The following is a 25,910-nucleotide window of genomic DNA, read 5'->3' as shown; positions in this document are numbered from 1 at the left end:
AAAAAAATCCAAGAAATGCAGAAGTTCCTGGGGTTGAAGGTGACGGGGAAGCTGGACTCCAGCACCGTGGAGGTGATGCACAAGCCCAGGTGTGGCGTTCCTGACGTTGGTGGCTTCTCTACCTTTCCCGGCACGCCAAAGTGGAGGAAAAACAAACTCACATACAGGTAATGGGTACAAAGTTTTCACTTGCAATTAAAGTTTTGTAAGCTGTATCACAGCACCAAATTATTATCTTCTTGAATTTTTCTCATCCAGGATTGTGAACTACACTCTGGATTTACCAAGGGAGGCTGTAGATTCCGCCATTGAAAAAGCTCTGAAAGTCTGGGAGGAGGTGACGCCGCTCTCGTTCTCCAGGATCTATGAAGGAGAGGCTGACATCATGGTCTCCTTTGAGGTTGGAGGTAATGAAGTAATGAATCCACTCATCTGGTCTTTGAGTTAGTTCAGGTTTCTAAAATGAAACACCTCACATTGGGTAATTTGTAAATAACAGAAGTTTAGACATTTTAGACGCTGAGCAGTCCAAGAGGAAGGTGCTGGCAGACTCGGTCTGATGAAGTCTGTTCTTAAGTGGCACCTCACATGGCTTCCTCCAGCTACTGATATCAAGACACTGATCCCATCCATGCAGACCTCATAACCTGATCACCTTCTCAAGGCTCCACATTTGATCCCATCCTGTTAGAGATTACATTTCAGTATCTGGCTTTGAGGAGACACCAGTATTTAGACCAGAGAATGTGGTGTTGTCTTACTGAAAAAAGACAATAAATTCTTAATGCTTACAGTTTGGTTGTTTTGTTCTCCATCAGCACATGGAGACTTTCATTATTTTGATGGACCGGGACACATTTTGGCTCACGCCTATCCACCTGGGCCTGGATTTTATGGAGATGTTCACTTTGACGATGATGAAAAATGGACACAGGGTACATCAGGTAGGACGATTTCAGATACAATGTTCAACTATCCAAGAATGATTTGATTATCCAGAAAGAGTCTCAGGTGGACCATTCTGTTAGCTTCAATTTCTGCTTAACCGTGAGGCAGTCAGAAGTCCTCTTCACCTAATCATGACTGCAGAATTATATCCAGTCTGCTTCCTTTTGTGCCCTCATTTAATAAAGCACAGTAAGTGCCGTATCATCTTATTTCCTCAACTCAGGCTCCTGTTGAGGGTTTGTCTATGATAACGATGTTTTAATTATAAATGAGTATTGTACAATGATCTCCATTCAGTTACTTCAGACCCTTAGAGTTGCCCTTGGCTTTGTTCCTTCTTTCCCATTTGCCTCTCAAACCCAAAGGTGAGGGGGAGGTCAGGGAACTACGGGAGAACTGTGTGTTCGAATCTGCAGGCCACTGCTGACAGCTTGAAAGCTTCCCCCACCCCAAATTTTTTTCTGAAAGACTTTACTGAGTTAAGCACAGTAACCGAATGAACTGCATTTGATTTACTTTTTCCAAATGGCTTCTGAAGTTTGGATACAGACTGTTGAAACAATGGTTACTTCTGGGACTGGCTGAGTTGTTTAATGCAAAGACCATCTTTACTAAGTGCACAGACCTGGTGTGCCTCATGAAATGATCTACATTTTTGTTTGGTCATTTTGAGACTGGGTCTCCCTGATGATCTATATGTTTTTGAACAACCGTTATTTGCTTTAGTTGCTCAAGTCCTTGATTAAATAATTACAATTACCACTAATAAAATGTTTTATAATATAAGGAAAAGCTTAGTTCATCTGTGTTTGTGCTGTAGAAAACTGATATGGGCATGTTTTTGTTACTGTGGCATTACTGTGAAGTTAGGGTTTGTTTGTTTTTTTTCTTTTTTTTTTTTCCCAAAATTTTGGTTATGTTTACATGTGCTCATGGGCATGTGCAAGTGAGTGAAGCTGCCTGTGGACACTGGATGCCCCAGAGCTGGAGTTACAGGTGGTTGTAGACACCTGACATGGGTACTGGAAACATAACTCAGGCTCTCAACAAGAGCAGTACATGCTCTTAACCCCTGAGCCATCTCTCCAGCCCAACTGGAAGGCTTTTTGTTATGGTTTTTTTTTTTAATTTAGCTTTTTTCACCAAGGAAAAAGACTTTTTATTGCTTATATATTTTGAGACAGGGTTTCTTTATGTAGCTCAGGCTAGCCTGTACCTTACTCTGTATTGTAAGTTGACTTCCATCTGACAACAAGCCTCTGTTACTACATCCTGTCCTGGGCTATACTGCTTGTGTTATCCCTAGCCCGAGATATAGAGGTCTCCCTGCCACTTTCTAAACACACAGATGAGACAAGACTCTAAATTTAGTTTTTGACAATGTTATGCAAGTATAAAATGTACTGTGAACCATGTATCCCCATTACTCTTAGGGAGATTTTGAACAACTGAAGATGATTATGGTGATAGAAAATCACCATCCTTTGGTTGTTGGTTAAGAGCTTGAGGAATACATAAATAGCTTGTGACTAATTTAAAGTGGTTAAATCTGGTTTGTTACTAAGCCTTAAGAATGATTATGATTTTTAGACAATGAAGGTTGACATTTATTGGCATATGATTAATCTTGATCTTGTCAAAGAAATATCTTTTAGAAACAACAGTTACCACTGTTGACCAGGAAAAGTGACCTAGCTTTTTTTGACCAAGGAGAAAACTAGAGAGTGATCTAGTGAAAAACTCTCATACATTGACTTTAAGTCAACCTTGAAAAACGTGAGTTTCTATCAAGTATGGAATATGCCAATCAATGAACACACAAACAAGGAAAAGAGAACATGTGATACAGGCTGCCCTGTGTGGTCGGTGTGAGTGATATATGCATATTTGTGGAAAATAACTGTTAGATCTGAACATTTATGGTTTCCCAAATAGGGACCAATTTATTCCTGGTTGCTGCTCATGAATTTGGCCACTCTCTGGGTCTCTTCCACTCTGACAACCCTGAAGCTTTGATGTATCCAGTCTACAAGTTCTCCACAAACCCAGCCCAGTTGCTACTTTCTCAGGATGATATCGCTGGCATTCAGTCCCTCTATGGTGAGCTATGAAGAAAACAAAGCCTACTTTTTTCCAGTGCTATTTAGGAAAGTTGTACAATTTGGTGTTCAGGAAAGCTTTATTTTTACTACATTTTATATTTATTGTGTGCATCTGTTGTATCCATGTGTATGCATGCACATCTGCCTGCTATGACACATATGTGAAAGTCAGAGGCCAACTTGGAGAGTCAGTTCTCTCCTTCCACCATGTGGATCCCAGGGATCAAACTCAGATCATCAGGCTTAGTGGCACGCTGGTGGCAGGCGCCTTCACCTGCTGGACCACCTCCACAGCCCCAGGAAGGCTTTGAAGGGCTGCACGCTGTTTCATCTTAAAATACTTTGAAGAAGCTTGAAAGTGTATTAATTAGTAGATACATTTCAGTTCTCCTAATGTTTGTGCCCCCTAACTATTCCCTTTAGGACCCCCTCCTCCCTCCCCTGATGTCCTCATGGTGCCCATGTCATCTGTCCCCCCAAGAAGACCTGAAATGCCAGCCAAGTGTGATCCCACTTTGTCCTTCGACGCAATCAGCACCCTGAGGGGAGAGCTCCTGTTCTTCAAAGACAGGTCAGACCACAAACTGTATTTCCCTGGAGACTCTTCTGATGTGCAATGCTTAGAGAGGAAAATAAGCTTAAACTTGGGATTTGAAAATAATATGTTTCTGGAATGTTTTGGAATCATTGAAATCTGGTTTTTACTGTATGTTTAACAATTTCTTGGAATTGTCCAGAACATTTCATTACAGACTTACAGAAGAAATCGATAGACTATAGAATCCATAAAGGCAGAGGGGTTTATCTGTTATTTTTATTTTTTACTTTTTATGTATCATAAGCCATAGAACTTATAAAAGCACTGGTGATCTTTCAAACCAGAACAGTATCTTTATCTTTACTAAAAAGTGATATTTACTAAAAGTGATGCATGCTCATGCACAGTACTCAAATACTACCAAAAGATAACAAGGAAAATTCCTCCCATCTCTGGCCTGTCATCGCCCACCATTCCGTGCTCCCAATGTACCAATTTCCTGTCCCTTTACCAAGGTTTCTATTTACATAAAGAGGTGCACAACATTAAAAAATATGAATGGGTACATTATACATAACACTTTATAGACTTTTTTTTTTTTTGGTCTTTTTGAGACAGGGTCTCCCTGTAGCCCCAGCTGTCCTAGAACACACTATGTAGACCAGGCTGGCCTTGAACTCACAGGGATCAGCCTGCCTCTGCCCCTCAAGTGCTGGGATTAAAGGTGTGCGCCACCACACCCAGCTACTTTATAGACTTTCAAGTAGAATCTAGCTGAATAACCTTATTGGAATTAGTTGACAGGCCTGCCACCCTGGACATCTCTATTACCCTGGAATCCCACAATACAGTCTAATACAGACTTCCGCAAAGGGGTTGATTAACATTGACTGAAGGAGGACTGTGTTTCTTTTCTCACACAGTCGTGCCTCTGTGCTGTTATTATTATGTTTATCAAAGGAGAGAGACGATTTCAAGTACGTTTTGTGCCTTACAGGTACTTCTGGCGAAAAGTCCACTGGAATTCCCAGCCTGAACTTCACTTGATTTCAGTGTTTTGGCCATCTCTCCCATCAGACTTGGATGCTGCCTATGAAGCTCATAGCAGGGATACTGTTTTTATGTTTAAAGGTAAGGACTGCATAATTTTTCAAAAATTGTTGAAATAAAGTCTATTGTAAAATTTTCACAGTATGGGTTTTCTCCGTTATATTAAACTTCAGATGGTACATTGGAAGAAGCATCGATGGATGAGTTGATGATTACAAACATAAAAATAAAACTGACGTACCACTTTGAATCTAGGGAGGGAAGTCTAAGTTACAAATATAGGTTAAGAGGTCACCAGCAATTACAAGAAATAACTAGAAATGGTTACAATAATTTATAGAGAATAAATAAAAGACACAGAAAGAACAGTGAATCTACTCATTCATTTGTTTCATCTATCATTTATTCATTCAGGAAAATTTTCCTTGAGACAGGGTCTCACTGTATAGCCCTGGCTGGCCTGGAGCTGACTATATAGATCAGGCACACCGGGATCTCACAGATATCCACCTCTGCCTCCGGGAATACTGGAATTAAAGGCATGCACCACCACGTCTAGCCAAGGAATATTTTTTTTAAACACCATCTAGGGACAAAGCATTCAGTTAGTGTTTGGAATTAAAATGAAGACTGAGCCAGGTGTCATGACAATCTCAGCATTTGAAAGGCTGAGGCAGGACCCACCTGGGCTATACTCTATGTCAAGAAATTAAGTCAAATTAAATTAAAAATTTCAAAAGACAAAAGAAAATAAAAGCAATAAAAGTCAAGATGTCATCTTCAGCATAACAATTCACCATTCTCTCTAAAACCAAATAACTTCATTTGAAATTTCTTGGGCTCATTTTGCCAACAGGAAACAAGGTCTGGGCAGTCCGTGGAAATGAGGTCCAAGCAGGTTATCCAAAAGATATCCACACTCTCGGGTTTCCTCCCACTGTGAAGAAAATTGACGCAGCCATTTCTGATAAGGAGACGAAGAAGACTTTCTTCTTTGTAGACAACAAGTACTGGAGGTGAGATGCCGTGAAAATGACTTTGTTGGGAGCCTAATTGTGGAAATCTGTTTTTTCATTCTTTAAGGCTACCTACCCACCATCTAATTTTCTCAAACTTCAAATTTTCTGATTACAAAAAGATAACATGGTGGTTCAACTTCTTGAATACAAAGAACATTCCCAGTATGGGTCACAGACCATAAATCTGGACACCAGAGGACGTCAGGCATGACCACCTGAGATCACAGCATCTTCTCAGGCCCTTACCACTCATAACAGGACTGCCACACAAAGCCGGTGTAGCAGACTTCAGAGACAAGGTCTACAGTCTTGTCATGTTAGACAACCAGTTTATTTTTAGCCAAATGACTAGACTTACTTTCTCCTCCTTTGCATATACTCTTTGTATATTTCTGACAGGTAGATACTAGGATTCCTGTGTGTCCAAGCCTAGAAAATTGACCTTAGGTACAGATATGGAACTTCCACAGAATGCAGCATGATGTGCCTATATTGTTCTACGAGAGAGGCTTACAATCCCAGGAAGGTCACATATTACCATAGTCCCTAAAAACATATCCAATATTGCACAACTTGAAGAGGTTATCTAGAATGCCACACCAGAGTACTGCCCTGTACAATGGGATTTGTGTGGGTTTGAGCTGAATTTCTTTTACTTGATGCAGATTTGATGAAATGAAGCAGTCTATGGATAGAGGCTTTCCAAGGCTGATAGCTGATGACTTTCCAGGAGTTGAACCACAAGTCGATGCTGTGTTACAGGAATTTGGTAAGAGGATCCTCATTTCATCCCTAGTGGGGGTATCTGGGGCAATTTATGGATCAAAGTGAAGTGAACTACGTTTTGGACTCTTCGAACTTTTGCTATTAAGCATCCTCACACTGAAGCCACTGTCTTCCGGATCACTATCCAGTGTGAGCTGGGTTTGCTAGTGGCTGAATTTCATTCTCCTCTACCCCAGCCTTCTGTCCCTTCTCTCGTGTCCCATCCACGGGCCTGGTCTGGGCTTCTGTTGCAATCTGAAACTGTCTACATTAGTCATTAGTAAAAAGTTAGGAGTACCTTCTCAAAACAGACAAAACTTGATTCCTATAATCAGTTTATGGGAAAACAAAATGTTTGCTCTCTCTGAGAGCGTTTCTGAGGGAACTGCCAGGGCGTCCGTCCTGGTGCTCATGAGATTGCTGACCTTAGTGCTAAAACAACTTGACCATAATGTACGCAAAACAGGAAATGAGCCTGTGGTGAGTTTTTTCACTGATCTGATTCTCGTGGGTCCAGGGGCCTCTCAAGATATGATTTAAGATCTAGTTGACGGAGGAGAAGTTGGAAAGAAAGGAGGAAACCCTACCACCCTGAAGTACTATAGAGCCCATCTCAGAAGCAGTGTATACTAATATTTTAGCATACTGACTTCACAGTCAGAGACAACATAGCATTACCTTGGAAATTTTTTAATTTTTCAAAATGTTTAGTTTCAGCTCAGTGCCTGGCACAGACATCACTTAACACACAGCATCCAGTTCCATCTCATTCCCTTTATCTCTATGCATGTCATAAGTTTGATTTATTTGAAGAATATTTCACCATCTTCTTCTGTGTTTACAGGGTTTCTCTATTTCTTCCACGGGTCACTGCAGTTCGAGTTTGACCCTAACGCCAGGAAGGTGACCCACATACTGAAGAGTAACAGCTGGTTACTGTGCTGATTGCAATGAGAAGACAGATATGAACTCTGCAAAGTAGTCTAATCATTTTGCACTAATTTATCATGTGTCTGGATGATTAATTGTTCCTGCGTGTGCTGTGGGTCCAAGAGGAGCCCTGCAGACGTCATTCTTAATGTGCCACAGAGTGTTGTCCGAGCTGCTGCACTTGCTTCTGGGTTACATTGCACAGCAGTGAGAAATATTCATTGCAGTAGGTGAGGGGATGCAGCCCGGTGGGTGTTTTATTATTGAATAAAGAGCTTTATTTTTTAAAAATTCCTTGCTTCCTAGAGTAATTCATGCTCAAAACACTGACCACACTGTATACTAGCATTTAACAGGTGATCAGCCAGTAGGCATGATAGAGTCATATACGTCATGGGTGGGGCATATGACTGTCACATACTCTCTACTAAGCTCTGCACAGACAAAACCTTTATTTTTGCCTTACAGATATTATAAACTTTCTTTCAATATCTGTCCTTGTTTTATTCTGTTGCTGTGATAAAACACTCTGACCAAAAGCAGTTTGGGGAGGAAATGGTTCTGTTTGGCCTACATGTCCAGGTTCCAGCCATCACCAAGGGAAGTCAGGACTGGAGCTGGCGGCAGGAACCTGGAGGCAGAAACCACGGAGAACACTTCTTGTAGGCTCACTACCTGGCTCCTTCACAGGCTCATGCTCAGCTAGCTTTCTTACACAGTCCAGGGCCACCTGCCCAAGGATGGTGCGGCCCAAAGCGGGCTGTGCTTTCTGCACTAATTAATAATCAAACAGTACCCCACAGACACGCCCAATCTAAATCTAGGCAATTGCTCAATCCAGGCTTTCCTCTCAGAAGATGTAGGCTGTGTCAAGCTGACAATCGAGGCTGCTCAGGACACTATGTAAAGAAGGAGGTAGGACAGTAGCTGTCCTGTGGAACTGATTCCAGACAAATGGAGGGAGTAGGCGCCTCAAACATTGAAGGCTGCCCATCTAGCATGTCAGCTAATCCCTTTCATAACCTTGCATGTGGGGAAACCAAACTGCTTTCTGGTTCAGTCACCTCTTCACTTCTTCATTGGTATTCCCGGCCAGCCATAGAGAGCAGATTTCACATACCAACTTCTCATTTTGTACCTGGGAGTTCCTGGATCAGATAGTTTGCATGCATAGTCTGATTGAATGACCACTTTGTTATACATTTTTAAAAATTATGTGTATGAGTATATTGTCTCCATGTATGTTAGTACACCCCTGTTGTGCAAGGCCCTCATAGGTCAGAAGAGGATGTCAGAACCCCTGAAACTGGATTTATGAACAGTTGTTTGTGTGGGTGCTGGGAACTGAACCGTGGTCCTCTGCAAGAGCAGACAGTGCTCTTAACTGTTGAGCCATCTCCCCAGTCCCCATAAGTAATACATCTTCCACTGTACTGAATACTTTCTTTTATTGATTCACTCAAATGCCTGACACTATCACAAACATAAGGCAGAGACCAGAGCAGGAAACACAATTAACTCACTCAACTATTTTTGTCTAGTGAGGAAAATAAACTAGACAAATGTTCACAATTAGTATATAACTAAAATGATAATGGTATTATTTTTTAAATGACAGGGTGGTAAGAGAGAATGATATTGGAAAAGAGTTTGCTAGTTCAGTTGGTTACAAAAGGTTTCTGTAGATAACAATGGAAGAAAATGTATCTAAATTCATACACCCAGGTGGCTCAACAGGAGGCGGTAAATAACTATAACACAACAAAAAATTACCATTGAAGTACAGCGCCTAAAAAAATCTTGGCATATGCAGGAGCTGAAAGAAGTGTCCCTCCTTAGAGCGCTGAGGGATGTGGGCTAAGATGATGTAAGGCAGAACCAAGTTATCCAAGGCCTTTCAGATGTACATTCCAATTCCCCCTTTTTAAATAATAATTTTTTTGAGATTTTCATACATTTATACAATGTCTTTTTGCTCATATCTACCTCCCTCCAACTCCCTGTAGCTCCCCTACCCTATTTCCCTCCCAACTTCATGTCCTCCTTTATTGGTTGTTATTAATATCCTCCTGAGTCTAATTTGTGCTGTCCATATACACATGGGGGTGTAGTCATCCATTAGAGCATGCCCCATCTACCAGAGGCCATGTGCACAAAGGAAAGGGACCAGTTCATATACCCAGGTGGATCAACAGGAGGAGGTAGATCGTAGCTCCTCTTCCAAAGATAGGGACTCAGAGGCCCCTCCCCCATTCGGGCTGGTGTTTTGACCGATTCCTTCTTGGGCAGGTAACCCCAGGTGCTATGAGTTGACGCCCAGAGGTCAGCATTTCAAAGTTCCCTTCTTCATCCGTCAGCTCTTACATTACTTCTGAATTATAGATTGAAGGAATCTTAAAGACAGAAGTAATATGATCCATCATGAATTGTGAATGATTATTCTACCTCTAGAGAACAGGGAGGGGATGGAGACGATGGGAACTGAAATGCAGATTAACTGGCTACACAGTTAACCGACGAAGGTAGCAAGGACAGAGTACCCCAGAGGGGACAGAGACAGCTGCATTTGAACCAGATTCTTGCATCATTCATTCATATTTTATAATAGATGAGCTAAAGTGTTCTGAGGATAAGAAGCTAGAAAAAAAATCCTAGACTTCTGCTTTGAACAGCTTCTCAGATTACAGTGTTGTCAATAGTCTGGGGAAGACTAGGTAAGCATTCTTGTGTGCAAAAGATGAGTCAGGAGGAATCAACTTAATTTTCAGATTTAGAAATTCCTGGGAGATCTCCAAGTAAATGCATTAATAGGCCATTTAATAAGGGAATGCAGAGTTTAAAAAAAAAGATAAAACTGAGAGTTTGGTGACCTCAGGTCAATCCAGGAAATATATGAAGGTATACTGGAAAAATTGGGAGATAAAAGATGATGGCTCAGGACTGAACCTTGTCATGTGAAGTAAACGAGGTGAAGATAACCTGTGGTACTGAACAACCCTCGAATTCCATGGCCTGCCTTTGAAAGTGCATCATGGTGTCCCAATGGGGTCTCTGTTCCAACTGACCTTACTGCAAGACCTTAGCTGCTAGAGTAACTGCCACTTTGAGCTCTGCCCTTCACTATGGCAGGGAAACAAGTTAGTGGTAAATTTTGCACCACTTCTTAAAGTGCTGTGTAGATGTAACAAACAGTATTTTGTCTACATTTTATTAACCAAAGAAAGCTGCATCTCCTCATCTAACACTAATGAAAATGATAGTCTACCACATGCCTGGGAGGAAACTCCAAATCCAAAGTTAGTAGAGAGTACTGATCAAATCAGTTAATAAACAGCACTGATAAAATCAGTTAGTAGACAGCACTGATCAAATCAGTTAATAGATAGCACTGATCACATCAATTAGCAGACAGCACTGACCATAATCACAAGGGGCTTTTTTGGCAAACAAACAAAAAATATATTTCTCTAAAAATGAGCAACAGATACCTTGTTAAAATGTTCAACATCCTCATCTGTCAGGGAAATGCAAATTATAACTTCTTTGAGATTCCATCTCACCCCAATCAGAATGGCTCTCATCATGAAAACATACGGCAAGGAAGTGGGTAGAGGAAGCTTATTCACTGTTGGTGGGAGTGTAACTTGTACAGTCACTGTGGAAATCAGTACAGAGTTTCCTCAAAAAACTGAAAATAGAATTACCATATGACCCAGTTAGACCACTCCTGCCTACATACCCAACAACTCTAGTCAGCGCCACCAGAGATTGTTTCACATCCATGTTTACAGGTGCAGTCTTCAAATAGTCACCAATAGCCAGGAAATGGAACCAGCCTACATGTTCATCAACAGATAAATTGATAAGGAAAATGTGGTATATATACACGATAAAATTTAATGCCACCATAAAAAATGAATTCATGAAATTTGCAAGAAAGTGGATGCAACTGGAAATCATTAAGTTAAATGTATCCTTTCATGAGGGAAACCTAGATTGGTTTTAATCCCAGCACTCAGGAGGCAGAGGCAGATGGCTCTCTGTGAGTTCAAGGCCAGCTTGGTCTACATAGTGAGTTTAGGCCAGCTGGGGCTACATGAAAACCCTGTTTCTAAATAAATAAATAATCAAAATATGTGGTTATATATAATATTTAGTCAATATATTATGCCAATATTAATAATAAAAAAATTTATTGACTGGCAACTCCTTAAATTAATACATAATTTTTAAATCTTCCCTTATTTTTAATATTTTTTTTGCTTTTTAATAATTTCATTTTTATAAAATAATAATCCTGGTGTGGTGCTGCTGTGATTCCAGCACAGAGGAAACTGAGGCAGGAGGATCACAGTCAATGTGAGTCTAGGCTTCATAGAATGCCCAATATCAAAAAAGAAAAACACTGTCATTTCACATTTAGAGTGTATCTGTTTAAGAACTCTCACTTTGAGCCAACGGAAGAACTTGGAAACACCTCATTGATTTGCTGATGAAAAAGCCACAGATGATCCCAATGACAGCAGCATGGACCTGGGCACAGGGTCAGAAATCTGGCTAACACATCCCTTGGGATGATTTTGACACACACTGACTTCATAAAGGGAATTCACTGGGCCACCCACTAACAAGAAAAGCCTTAGGGTAGTTTTCAGTGGTAGTTTCATGAATTCCTTTGTTCTTGTGGCTCTGCCTGAGTGGTACCTTCATCCACCACTTCTCTCCCATGTATCACCTCTTATGCACCAAACCGTTCATCTACTTTCGTGTAATGGGGCTTCGTTGGCAGTGGGCCACAATGATTCACCATAGAAGCAAGAATCATTATATCCCTGGAAGTAGGGTGTGCTTGATTTCACACAATCATATTGCCACTCAACAGGGAAGGAGCAGGCAGGGAGGCAAGTTCAATGCTTTCCACTAAGAACACCTCAGAGATGAGACAGTAGATACAAGGGAGCAAGGACAGCCTTGGGGAAATGTCTTCTCATCAACTTCCACATTTGGTTAAAGCTTTCATGAATGTCTTCATCTGGTTGGAGATGGGGCTATGAAAGGAGCTTTAGTTTACAGACTCTTTTCAAAGTGCAATCCATCTCTTCCTCATAGTGACAATGATAAAAGGTAATGCCTTTCTACCATATAGAATCTTAGCCATCAGTCAGCCACCAGTTGACCAAGATTCAACTCCAGAACTCCCTGGCTTCAAAGGTCTTGCTATTCTTGACCCAGGCTAACAGAACATAAAGCATCCTAATTTATCTAAACTCCACTTTCATAGTTCTCCTGTTAACAGTTTTGCTTTTAAGAGCACAGAAGTTTGGTGACATTCCAGTTCTTCAGAATTGCTGAGTTATCTCTGATATCATGATTCTAATTCTATACCCCTCCATATATATGAAAAATGTCTGAAGACCTTTAGCACTAAGACATGCTCAGAATTGTTACATTGACTAGAATTCACCTTCAGAGGTAGTGACGAAGTACTATATTTGTGTCCTTTCTTGTGTGTTTAGAAATCTTAGATTAAATGACACTAAGTGCAGTCCTTCAGACATTTGAAGTCAAAAAAATCTGACCCTTCTTGTTCTATCAGTCCCTCAACATCATGTCCCCTCTCCAGACCTGTTCTGTTTTCAGTGTTCCCTGGTTCAGATAACAACACATTCTTCTTATATCTCAAGTTGAAACCTCAGCCTTATTTAGCTCAGAAATTCCATATTCCATGGATTTCCATAGCCTATGCATTCTGCTTGTGTCATGCCTAGGAGAAAAGTTAAGGATGTATCATAAGACTAGCATGGTGAACAAGAGAGGAGAGTCATGAGGGCTCTTACTCCGCTTTTGTAATTTTCTAAGTCCAAGTCTGTGTGCGCATTGCCTGAACCCTCCCCAGATTTCTCCTTCTTTACCTAGGGAAGGCTACCATTCTTCAAAGCCTGGATCATTTTCCACCTTGTCCATGACGCTCATATAAAATTAAATTCTGAGACATATTTAGCAAATCTTGACATCAATTTTGGCATGAAAAATTTTTAAAAATAGATGTCAAACAAATATCTGTTCAAAACATAGACTAGCACTGAGCTAGAATTGAGAAACAGTCCAAGATTCAAGCGCTGACAAGGAGTTGCAGCCCAGTGGGCAAAGCACATGTTAAAAATGGGCGAAGGCCAGATGTGGTGGTGTATGTCTATAGTCCCAGCACTCAGAAAGTGAAGGCAGGGAGATGGCAAGTACAGGGCTAGCCTGGGGTACATAGTGAGAGTTTCTCTCAAGAAAAAGGAGGGATGGGATAAAATCAGGGTTCAATCTTAATTAAGCAGGTGAGGTTTGAAGATGGGTCAGTGAAGAGAGCATCAGCAACATGTGCAGGGCCGGGAGGCAAGCATGCCATCTGGAAGGTTGGATGCCACTGGTCAGCAAGAGTCCCAACTGCTAAAGGGGGAAAGAATAGGGAATAAATATGAGGATTTGTGCAACAAATCATGGCTGCTTTAGTATTAAAATGAGAATCTCTGAGTAGGAACAAGCAGGAGGTAAGTAACCCTACCTGCTACCTCCTGATACTTCAGGATTCAGCCAAGGACTTTTCAAAAGACTTGGAGTCTGTGTGGGAAACCCAGACTGCTTTCTCCTCACCACACTCCTGACCTTATGTGTCCCCAAAGGGCCTGGTTCCTCCGAGGGCCAGGGCTTGCTACAGAGAATTGACTGTGGAGAGTTAGCCATGGAGGGAGGGGCTTTCGGCCCCATCTTGGAACAGAAGCAACGTGGCTGCGGCTCAGGAAAAGAATGGCCCCAGTGTATTTACCGACCTGGGGTGAGACTGGGCCCATGAGGCGTGAGCGAAAGCTAATGGTGACTATGGGCGGCACGTGGAAGCGATCTAGAACGACAGGCCACTGAGCCACAAAGCAGAACTGGGCGCCAGGTGTCTGCTTTTTGTGAAGTACTGGGTGTTGCCTTTCTAAGTTACTCCATTTCACCCTACCCAAAATATAAACTATAAAAAATTCAGATAAAGATATGTTATATGGTTTGTCTACTAGTGCCTGAAACAAGGAACCCTGAGACAACTCAGGCTACACCTCAGTCAGGTAGGGGCTTACCACACTAAGCCATTCTCCAGCTATCCCAACACCATCTGGATGCCCTACAGTTCAAATGACATTATCTAGAGTTAGTGTAGACCCTGTAGATTAAGGGCTCAGTCATGTAAGACTGCTCCTCTGGGGTCTGAGCCTCCTGAGACTTTAACAGACCAGCTATTAACCAGGGGTTCCTAGGACCCTTTTCTATGTCTGATAATTTGCTAGAACAGCTTACAAATCTCAGGGACAGGATGGAGAGGTACACTGGGAAAAGTATATGGGAAACACAGAGGCCCCATACTCCATGCACAGCACCCTCTCAGTATCTCAACACGTTTGTGTTCACCACCCAAGAATCTCTCCAAGTTCCATGCCCAAGTAATTTTTACTAAGGCTTCCTCACATAGGCACCATCAATTATTAGCATAATTTACAGTTCTTTCCTCCTTCCCCAAAAGAAGCTTCTAACCATGATTTGGTCTTTCTGGTGACCAAACCCTACTCAGGATCCCACCAAGTCACTTCATTGCAACAAAAGCTGCTCCTACCAAACAGGAAATTCCAAGAGATTAGGAACTGTGTGTCAGGAACCACAGACTAAAACCAGATAGTAAATAAAACATTTACCTACCACTGGTGTCTGAAAGGGTGTTAAGAGCCTGGCCCAAAAAATAGAGCAGAGACCAAACATTAAAACAAAATATTCTTCTAGCGCTTTAGGAAATTCCAAAGCATTGTGAGCTCTGTGTCAGGCACTGTGGGCAGAGACCACTGTATGTATATTTCCTACTGTTTCACAAAACCTTACAGCAGGACAAGACCAGCATTGGTGGCAAATTGATGACAGTTTCTAGAAAGAAGTGAGGTAGATGCTTCAGTGTTTCTACCTCTGCTCAATTTGGGTTCAGGAAATTGGGATGATGCTGAAGGGAGCCAATGACTGAAGCTTTAGAGAGACAGAGGGATGTGACAACAGGCTGGGATTTGCCAACCAATAGTCACAAGTGGCAATAATGAGATAGAAAAAAGAAAGTCAACATATTACAACTTGAGCGAGTTCAGAATTACAGTTTTCCCCAGTAAAACTTCTAAATGAGACTGCAACATAGGGCTGCTCTGTCCTATGCCTCGTTTTAGAGGTCCCACTGCACCACACCCAAACTCACAGCTGTAGGATAACCTCTTTCCATGTAACAATTAGGCACGACATATACTCTACTGTTACATCAGCGAAGTATATGGTTGACTTCGAGACCTGGCTTTCAGCAACCTGAATACCAGATGCATGTGGAAGGAAACTGAAAATATAAATGTGCACTGTTTTGATCTAATGAATTTGTGGTAATCTTCTACTCAGCTATGGGTATCTAAGGTGAGGTGTGATTTCCTTATGCAGAACCACACCTACACAGCAATTATCCCCATGATTTGAACTCAAATCCGGTTCTTCTTAAGAAGACATGAAGGCAGAAATGTCTCATTCGTACTTGGAGTTCACAGTCTGGCAATGGCACCTTTGGTGTGTGTGACCGTGTCTGAGGTGCCCCTAGGACAAGGTTTTGAATTAGGAAAAATGACTCATCAATGCTCTGACTTAATTTGGATTGAATTTCTCTTTATGTGCCTGTATTTTTCACTAACCTGTTGTAGCCCAGAAACAACATATTCCTCCGAAGAGCGTAGGATGGAGCCTAGCTGCTGGTGTGCGGCCACGGGGGTGGGGGTGGCAGACCAGGGCGTCCTGAGATGGGGCATTTACAGACCTGGGTCAAGAACACTGGCCCACGGGGCGGGTGGGCGAAAGCTAAGGGAGACTGCAGGGCACAGAAGTGATGGAACTCAGAACAGTGAGCCGGGGGTTTCTTTCTAAGTCACCCTATCACGCCCTTTGATAAAGGAAGCCCAAATTTAAAATGTCTTATGTTAGTCTGTGAGCCTCGAAGCCTTGGGAAGGAGGGAGCACTCACAGGCCTCCCTAAAAGGGAAAAGGGAAGAAAATTGAATACAACACCTGTTTACTAGAACAGGGACTTTGCAGCTGCTAATAAAACAAGTCTGAGTTGTATGTATTACAAATTTATTTATTGACCTACTATTTATTGATCAACATTAGAAGACATGTGTTAAACATGCAAATGAGAAAGAAAAATCAGAAAAGCAGGGTGGAGAGAGACAGAGAGAGAGAGAATAAATGTAGAAAGAACACGGGAAGCACATTTGAAATGCAAGACGCCTCAGGTATGAACATACTTGAAGCTTCTGCTCGGAGGCTTTCTTCTCTGAGATGTCCTTTTTTATACTCTTGGCTTTGTGGACTCTCTCACCCAAGTGCTCCAAAAAGTGTTTACCGTCAAACTGTAACTTCTTTGAGTTACTTGCTGCTCTGAGTCAAGGGCTCCATGATATGTGTGCTCAATGGTTGTTGACTGAATGGATAATGTATTCCTAGGCCTAGGGAGGGAGTCATGTTTACTGTTCAGGCCACAGTCTGGAGAGGAAGAACGTCCCAAGAAATTGCATGAGGCTGACCTGCAGGTGTTAGAAGACATGCTGTGTTTGGCAAATTCCAAGTAGATATCTAGTAGAGTCTAGAAAAATGATGGGTACTTTTGATGGACATTTGTGAGAGAAAATAACGTATTCAGCTGTGAATTGATAAGTATGTGAATTGATAGCTAAGAGCATAGAACTTTATTTAATACATAAAACAATTGAGTTGAAGTTCTTTACTTTGTGTTTAATGATTCATCTACCACATTTAGTCAACAATCATTCAATCATAACATCAAATCTTTTTTTGAAGCAGGCAGGATGTAAATTAAAACTAAAAGGTCAGATGAGTGGTACACTCTCCGGGCACACTCTTGTAATCCCAGCACTTAGGTGAGGTGGGGAGATTGAGAATTTAAGATCAGCCTGGGCTACAGAGTGAGTTCCAGAACAGCCTAGGCTATATAGCAAGATGCTCCCTCCCACCAACACACACACACACACCACCACCACCTCCAACAGCAACAGCCAAATAATGGAGATGGCTCTGTGGATAAGACTCTTGCCACACAGGTGTGCGGACCTGTGTTGTAGGGACTTGTTCCCCTCCTGGCAAGTTAGACTGGCAATCAGTGGACAGATGCCTTCTTCCTCAGCTGGGATTTACCTGCTTGCCTCAAACACCACAAACAAGCTTTCAGTAGGAGAGGCAGGGCAGAGAGAGTCAGTCATGCCTTCCATCCAACCAGCTGGCCTCAGTGGTACATAAGAGAGGGACTAAGGATAGGGACAGGGGAAGCCAGAGAAAAGGGGTGGCCTTTGCCATCTTGGGTACCAGCCAGGAGATCACAGGGTCCCTGCCACAATGTAGAAAGGAGCCCACCCAAGCCCACACTTTTGTAAGTCACCCCCTCACCCACTGATCTGTATGGAAGCCCAGTAAATTCTCTGGTTCCCCAAGCTGTAGTTTGGAGAAATTATACCTCATTTTGTCATAAAGATGGTGGGACGGGGAGGCCGGACATCACGAACACCTCCCAGAAGGAATTTTAGCAACAACCTGAGTTCAGGTCTCCAGAATCCACATAAAACTGGACAAAGCAGCTTCTATCAGTGTTCTTAGGGCAAGATGGGAGGCAGAAACAGGAGAATCCTTCAAAGCTCCAGGGAGTACCAATCTGGCGAACACGGCAGCAAACAAAACACTGTCAAAGACCATGGACACCCGAGAATGTCCTCTGACCTCCATGTGCATGCTGCACACACACACACACACACACACACACACACACACACACACACATTAGAAAAGAAAAACCCTAAAAATATTTAAAAATAAAAATAAAGACAACTCATGAGTGAACAAGTGACCCAGAGCCCCTCTCCTCTGTGCCTAGTGCATTCCAGCAGCAACTCAGCAAACATTACTGTAGTAAACAGGAAAAGGAAGAGGAAGAAATGACCTAGTCTTCAAAGATTTAAGTCAGGGAAATTTTCTGGTTCTCACTACACACGACAACAGTAACCCGCCCCCAGCCCAAACTTAGCAGCCACAAACACCGGTCACTCATGTTTGTGTGGTTAATGGTTTCCAGCTGTGGCGTTCTTGTGCACGCACCCTCATGTGGTCCCAGTCAGATGATTAGTCTGGGATGGTGTCATCCCTGGCTGTCTCACTAGTCTTGCTGGAACTGCCTGGCTCCCAGGTACGGCCTCTTCATCTGCTGGCTTAACTTCCTTACAGTGTGCGACCTCAGCAAAGCCGGCCGTGGCTCAGCACTCCCAAAGCGGGTGTTCCGAGACAGAAATGGAAGGCTGCCAGGTTCTTAGGGTACTGCCTCACTTGGGCTTGTTCTTGCAGTCAAAGGACCCGCAGACCCCACCCACATTTACCAGGAATTGACATAGGCCTAATCTCTCAAATGAGGGGAAACAGAATGTCGGAAATTTGAAGCCATTTTTTCGATAATTTTTAATAGAAACATTGAAGGAGTCATACAAATTTGATCCCTGAGAAGTCAGTAGGAAACAACTGTCCGCAGAGCATGTTCCCTGGACCACAGACATGGCAATAGACCACTGAGTATCTGGAAGCTGATTTGTAAACGATTATATTGGTGTAACTTTCACAGCAAGATTATCGCATTATCATAAGGTCAACCAAAAGTTCGGTTGTAGATAGGGAAGTGTCTGTCTTGGGAAACGTGCCATTTTGAAAATTATTCCGAGGCCCAACATTTAGCTCATGGCAATGACGATGATGTGGGAATTCTTGATCACATGTCTGTCTTTTGGGCAAGGCTCCAGATTTACACAGGAGATGATGCAATGTATGGCTTATAATGTGGATTCAGCTAAAAATATTTTTCTGTAAATTTATGGCACCACACAGAAACAGTTTCCTCAGGAAATTTACTTAAAAAGCTGAAACTCTTCAAATGATCTCACCAGTTCCTTGAATCATTTCTTAGTTGTCTTTTTTTTCTAAGAAAAAGAAACAACATTTCTGAATTTCATTTTTGGGGTCTCTCATATGAGACAGTTTAACTGGTTGGTTTTTGGTCTGAGTATCTTTCAGGGGAAAAGGGATCTCTATTAAATCTAAGAAGAATTGGCACTCATTAAATCATGCACTTCAATGTGGCAACAAAGATTCCTCATTGCATATAACTCCCTATAACCCATTTTTGGAAGATGTTATTATATTTTCCAGACAAAGAAACCAAACCCTAAGGGGGTTAGGAGATCAAATTCTACTTGCCAGGTAGAAAGTTGGAATTTGCATTTCTATCCGCCTCTCACAATGTACTATTGATTAAAGTGCTGCTTTCTAGTCTAGATCATGAGCCCATGACCATGAAATTATCTAGTGTTCAAAGTCAGTCACTTGGGGCTTGTAACCTGCTTGTCCTATATCTTCTCTACTTTAGTTTAGTTTTTTCTTTTTATGCCAGAAAGATACTATGTGAGCTAGACTTCCTCTTTATATGTCTAATCACATGAAAAGCCTTTGATGTCCAGGAGATACCAATTGCTATAATTTTACTAACACAATGCACAAAGGCCTCACCTGTATACTTAGACTTTTAATAACAGGGTAGATGAAGCCTTGTTTCTTTTATACAACTAATTATTATCGAAATTAAGAAATTTGTCTATCTTTCAGAGTTTGTAACTTGTGAAGCTGGAGTTTGGCAATCCACTATGAGAGCTGGCGTGCTCATCGGTTGTGGAGTGTATGGGGTTTGGGGGCCAAGAGATGAAAAACAAGTGAGCTATATCACTAACAGCCAAATAGGAAGCAGAGCTTTTAACTAGGCCAAAGACTTAGGGGTAAAGCATCTGTTCTAGTGTGCTCTGTCACTGTGACAAACACTGTGACCAGAAGCAACTTAGGGGAAGAAAGTGTTTATTTGGCTTACACTTCCAGGCCACAGTCCATCACTGAGGGAAGTCAAGGCAGGAGTCATGGAAGAACATTTCTCACTCACTTGAATCTTATTCGTTCTCTCTCTCTCTCTCTCTCTCTCTCTCTCTCTCTCTCTTCCTCCCTCCCTCCCTCCCCCCCAGCTTTCTTATATAATCCAGGATCACCTGCCCAGGAAATGGCACCACCCACAATAGGTTTGGCCCTCCTACATCAATTAATAATCAAGACAATCAATACAATTACTCAACTGAAATTCCTTTTTTAGGTGATTTTAGGCTGTATCAAGTTGACAGTTAATGCAAAGTAGAACAGTATGGTTCCAAGTAATTATTATCAGACCTAAAAATGGATGTCAAGGCAAAAACCATATTAAATAAATTTATAGCACCATATAATCTGTCACATTTTGGGCTTTTTCTTCAGTCCCCCCCCCAAATTCCAAAAAACATTCTCAAAGAACCAAGTTCATTTTGCCAAGATATGTTATTGTTAATATGAATCCAGCTAACAAAGTTAAAATCCCCCAGAATGTGGTGTGCTCAGGAGAGATAATGGATTCATGGAGACTAGTGCTAGGAAGACACTCTACAGAATAGTTCCTGAAAATCACACATCTGTTGTATCAGTTGAGATGCAAACAGGAGACAAAAGCCTTATACTCATTTGAGAATAGAATATTTCATATAAAGAATTATTAGCCATAAAAGAGGAGGTAAGTTATGAAAAATTGACTAATAGGAAGTGAAAAGGACCCGAAAGAATTGCAGATATAATCTATCCCTAAGGCTGAAGAGACCTCCAGAGGACTTTCCCCACTCTACACATGGCTTAGCTACAAACCTCACTGAGTCATGGAGAATTTGCAGGGTGATACCCCGGGAACTTTCCAGGGACTTTCTGAAAGCTGCCCACATGGAACCCCAAGAAGCTGGCAACAGGGAAGTGTATTAGACACACTCCTCTGCAAATCCATCTGAAGAGATGACCTGGCACTAGGTACTGTTGGCTGTCACACACTGCAGGAATTGGATGGTGGACCCACCTATAAAGAGGGTAGCACTATACAACAGTCTCTAACACAAAGCATGGACCAGGGGCTGGAGCATTAGATCAGCGGTTAAGAGCACTGTCTGCTCTTGCAGAGGACTCAGGTTCAATTCCCAGCATCTACATGGTGGCTAGCAACTGTCTGTAGCTCCAGTTCCAGGGGATCCAACACCCTTTTCTGACCTTCACGGGCATTGCATAACATGGGTACACTTACATACATGCAAGCAATATAGTCATACACATAAAATAAAAATAATAAAATATTTTTGAAAACAAAACATGGACCACATTATACAAGATAAAACCCCCAAAGGACTCGACCTCCTAACATAGTCTTCGATGGGTTTCTGTATTCAGTGAGCACAGCTGCTTCAAGGTAATGTAATATTCCATAGGTGTGGGCCCACTGCAGCACTTCCTTTGACACAGGATGAGTACCTTAGAATCAACAGTGTGTAAAGCAGATATGTCTTCAGATGATGATAGCAAAGCATTACATGGGGAAGCGATTGGAGTCTTGTCATATGCAAAAGTGTCTATTCCAGAGAAAATGAATTTTGTTCCACTCTACTCCCATCACCCCATTATGGAGGAGGTCCGATGCAATGAGTCTGGTACCAGATGGCTGTATCCTTTGGGTGCTTAGATGGAGCTAGTGTTTGTCTTTGCTTGTAAGTAGCAGGTACTAAGCAGCAAAATTAGCCAAAACCTCAGTAAGGGTAAGTCTGTATCACTGAGTTATGAGTAACCTCTAATTCTGCCTCTGTGGTGACTGTTATCATGGCCCCATTGAGCAAGCACTGGGTTGGCCTGAGTATGGACTGAACAAGATCCATAGAGCATACATTTTTGCTCACCTAATTTTTTTCTTTGTGGGGTGGGTGCAGAGAGGGAAGAATGAAACAGGGTCTGGCCATATAGCCCTGGATGGCCTAGAACTTACCATGTAGCCCAGGCTGGCCTGAAACTCACAATCCCCAGCCTCACATTCCCAAGTGCTAAGATTACCAGTATATACTACCATGCCTGGTTTGTCTGTGATTATTAAGATTTCACCTTCGGGGAATGCTCTTTGCCAAGCATGCAGTTGGGATAGAAGTATCGTCAGAGCACATGCCACTCGGAGGTCCGGCTGTATTTCTTTCCAAGGTGTCACTGATCTTCCAGTCTTTCTTTCTGTGTCCCTGAAATCCCCCCAAGCCACTTCTAATGATAGGCAGTGTTCGTATCCCCGAGACTCCAGGGAGGGTGCACGGTTGTTCATCTTCATTCATCCTGCTTCGGGAGACATTTCTGTTTTACATATTCCCATTACCCTGAACTTGAAGACCACATGTCTCAGTTCTAAGTCCCTGAATGGGTTTTCCTAAAGCACAGAAGTGGACACTGACCTTCTGTTGCCAGCAACTGTTGGACCAAAACTCCAGCCTGTTTCTTCCTCTCATTGTCTTTAGTCCTTTGAGAATTTCACACAACATACTTTGATAAGATTCACCCCTTTCCCCCAAGTCCTCCCAGGCTCACCCCCCTTTTCCTGCCCATACTACTCTGTATCTTCTTTTTTTCTTTTTGAGCCCATCAAGTCCAGTTTGTGCTTCTTGTATACTCTTGGGTGTGTGGCCATCCCCTGGAGCATGGTCGACCTATCAAGGGCCATACCGGCTTCCCCTCTCCCAGAAACTATCAACTGCCAATAGTTCCTCAGCTAGGGGTAGGACAAGGCCCCCTCCGCCATGCTGGGATTTTGTCTGACTTGATCTTATTCAGGTCTTATACAGGCTGTCACAGCCACTGCAAGTTCATGTGTGCAACTGCCCTGTTATGTCCAGAAAAAAACTCTTTCGTTGGGTCATCTACCACCTGGGGCTCTTACAATCTTTCTGTCACCTCTTCCACATGATCCCGAGTCTTGGGAGGGGGATGTGTGATAGATGGCTCATCGACAGCTCAGCACTCTGCAGTCTCTTATCCTCTGCACCTTGACCACTTGTGGGTCTTTGTTAATTGCCATCTACTGCAAAAAGAAACTTTTCTAATGAGATTTGTGATATTCATTAATTTATGGGTGCAATGATAAGTCATTAGTTTAAAACTGTGTGCATTTAGCAGAATAACAGTAGTAGGTTCTCCTGTAGGCCTCATAACCTGTCTAGCTACAAGTTCTTAGCCTTGATAATATGCCCAGGTATGGGCTCAATCTTGTGGAGTAGGCCTTAAATCCAGTCTGAACATGGTTGATCACTCCATAACATTCATGCCACTATCACACCAGTGGGCATGTCTTGCTAGGCCAGTTATTATTGTAGCTTGCAGGGTTCATAGCTGGGTAAGACCAGTGATTACTCTTTCTTCTCCAGTATCATGCATAGTAACTTCCAGCACTATGATAGTTAGCCATCAGGAATGAAGCTTCCAGGTCAGTACAAGTTTGATTTCTCCATGTTCTGTGACTTAAGTATGTGTTGGCTTCAGCAACAGGGCCTTTCCATCAAGGTAAGAGGTTAATCAGTACCATTGGCAATAGTCTGTAATGATTGGAGGTCTATAGAACCTCACTGGCCAAACAGCTCTAAAATCAAGGTAACCCATTCCTAGCACTGGACTTTTTATTAGTTAGCCTATGATACTGGCATAAAGGTAGACACATTGATCAACAGACTAGAACTGAGGACCCACAAATAAGCCCACACTAATATAGCCACCTGTTTTTTGACAAACCGGCGAATGACACACATTAGAGAAAAAGACAACATCTTCAATGTGTAGAAGAATCAAGATAAAGTCTTATCGCTTACCCTTCACTAATACCAACTACAAATGGATCAAGGACTGATAAGAATTGGTCTGAAAGATTACTGTAAAGACAAAGTACAGCCATGTTTCTAAAAGTTGCCCAGCACCAAGTCTGTTCAGTGATTCTTTTTATTCAGTACAATTTTACCAGAGTTGCCTCATGAGGCAAAAAATACCGATCAGGCCAGTTGACATCACAGGAGATTAGAAGTGGCGCTATGAGTGATACATAAAACGAGAACTGGATGCATGAAAAGCTTGCAGGCTTTGCATCATAGGAAAAGATAAAACGAGAACTGGATGCATGAAAAGCTTGCAGGCTTTGCATCATAGGAAAAGATAAAACGAGAACTGGATGCATGAAAAGCTTGCAGGCTTTGCATCATAGGAAAATTGTCAAAAACACGCAAATCCCGCTAACAGAACATTATCCAGTTTTAACCTGAACCTGCTTCCCAGAGAAAAGATCTAAAGACAAGAGACAAGTGTACAGGAAAAACACAGATAAGCAAGTCATCACCTAAGAATTGTAGCCAATGTCTTTCAGGCTTCCTGGGCAGCTTGGAATATCCCAAACTCTCTACATAGTACTAGAGGCTAAGAAAGGTTGGTCCTGACTGGTTTCACCTGAATGACATCACCAGCGCCCCCCCCCCGATTTGAACTTCTTAGCAAGAACTGCACTTGAAAAGTAGCACTGGTCTGTTTGAAGGCTATGTTCCCTATGTGCTATGGTGTGCCAAGAACCATTTCACCAGTTTCACAACTTGAGAGAGAAAAGGTTTATGTTAGCTCACAATCCAGGTCATGGTCCACCCTAGCAGGGCAGTCAAGGCAGGAACATGAAATATCACTTCCATAGTTGAGAGCAGAGGGAAAAGGATGCACACATGCTCACCTGTTTTCTTGCTTGTGCTCAGCTCTATTTCTCTACTCATACTCCTCAGGACCCCTAGTTTAGGGAATGGTGCTGCCCACTGTGGGCTAGATGTAGCGGATCATAAGACTCTTCTCAACCCAGAGAAGTCCTGCCCCAGAGGATGAGCCTGTCTGAATAGACAGAGCATATAATCTGTTTTTAATCTTGCCTATGTAAAGAACTCTCCACAAAAAATAAATAAAAGGGCAGGATGGGACACCAGAGTGGGCATGAAAGAACCACACGCCTTCTGCTTCACACTCTGCATCCCTTCATCTGCATCCTTGGTAATATCCTTCAAAATAAACAAGTAAGAGAAAGAAGGGGAGAGAAGGAGAGAGGGAGAGGGAGAGAGAGAGGATGAGAAAGAATGAGAGAAGGGGACAAGAGAAAGGAAGGGGAGAAAGGAGAATTGGTGGTGACATCCCCTTGTGACCAGCAGGGGTCACCCATCAACCAGAAAACAAATAGGAGTTTGCAGGTTCTCTGGTTGAAAGAAAAAGTAAATGCTTCGCTGAGAGACAGCAGGATCAAGGTGCCCTATGCAGACACACAATGAAACCTTTTACTTTGGACAATTAATATATGCTAATAAAAAAACCTTGAGTGTCTACTCATAAAAAACAATAATTCGGGTCACCCATCAACCAGAAAACAAATAGGAGTTTGCAGGTTCTCTGGTTGAAAGAAAAAGTAAATGCTTCGCTGAGAGACAGCAGGATCAAGGTGCCCTATGCAGACACACAATGAAACCTTTTACTTAGGACAATTAATATATGCTA

At 42.2% G+C, this 25,910-nt stretch overlaps 1 protein-coding gene across 1 annotated transcript in view; it reads left to right on the top strand.

The window, feature by feature from the left end:
• Nucleotides 1-7,622, top strand: part of Mmp10 (matrix metallopeptidase 10) — a 19,071-nt gene extending 11,449 nt beyond the window's left edge. Inside the window, exons 5-10 of the mRNA XM_029561899.1 lie at nucleotides 2,884-3,048; nucleotides 3,474-3,621; nucleotides 4,586-4,719; nucleotides 5,495-5,654; nucleotides 6,323-6,426; nucleotides 7,267-7,622. Of these exons, the coding sequence (XP_029417759.1) occupies nucleotides 2,884-3,048; nucleotides 3,474-3,621; nucleotides 4,586-4,719; nucleotides 5,495-5,654; nucleotides 6,323-6,426; nucleotides 7,267-7,367 (812 nt within the window). The 3' untranslated portion in view covers nucleotides 7,368-7,622. The remainder of the gene's footprint in view (nucleotides 1-2,883; nucleotides 3,049-3,473; nucleotides 3,622-4,585; nucleotides 4,720-5,494; nucleotides 5,655-6,322; nucleotides 6,427-7,266) is intronic.
• Nucleotides 7,623-25,910: the final 18,288 nt, after the last annotated feature.

This window comes from Nannospalax galili, unplaced genomic scaffold (genome assembly GCF_000622305.1).
Source record: "Nannospalax galili isolate Female #2095 unplaced genomic scaffold, S.galili_v1.0 scaffold1750, whole genome shotgun sequence".
Lineage (NCBI taxonomy): Eukaryota > Metazoa > Chordata > Mammalia > Rodentia > Spalacidae > Nannospalax > Nannospalax galili.
Note: the sequence above shows the minus strand (reverse complement) of the source record. Positions and strands in the feature narration are given on the sequence as shown.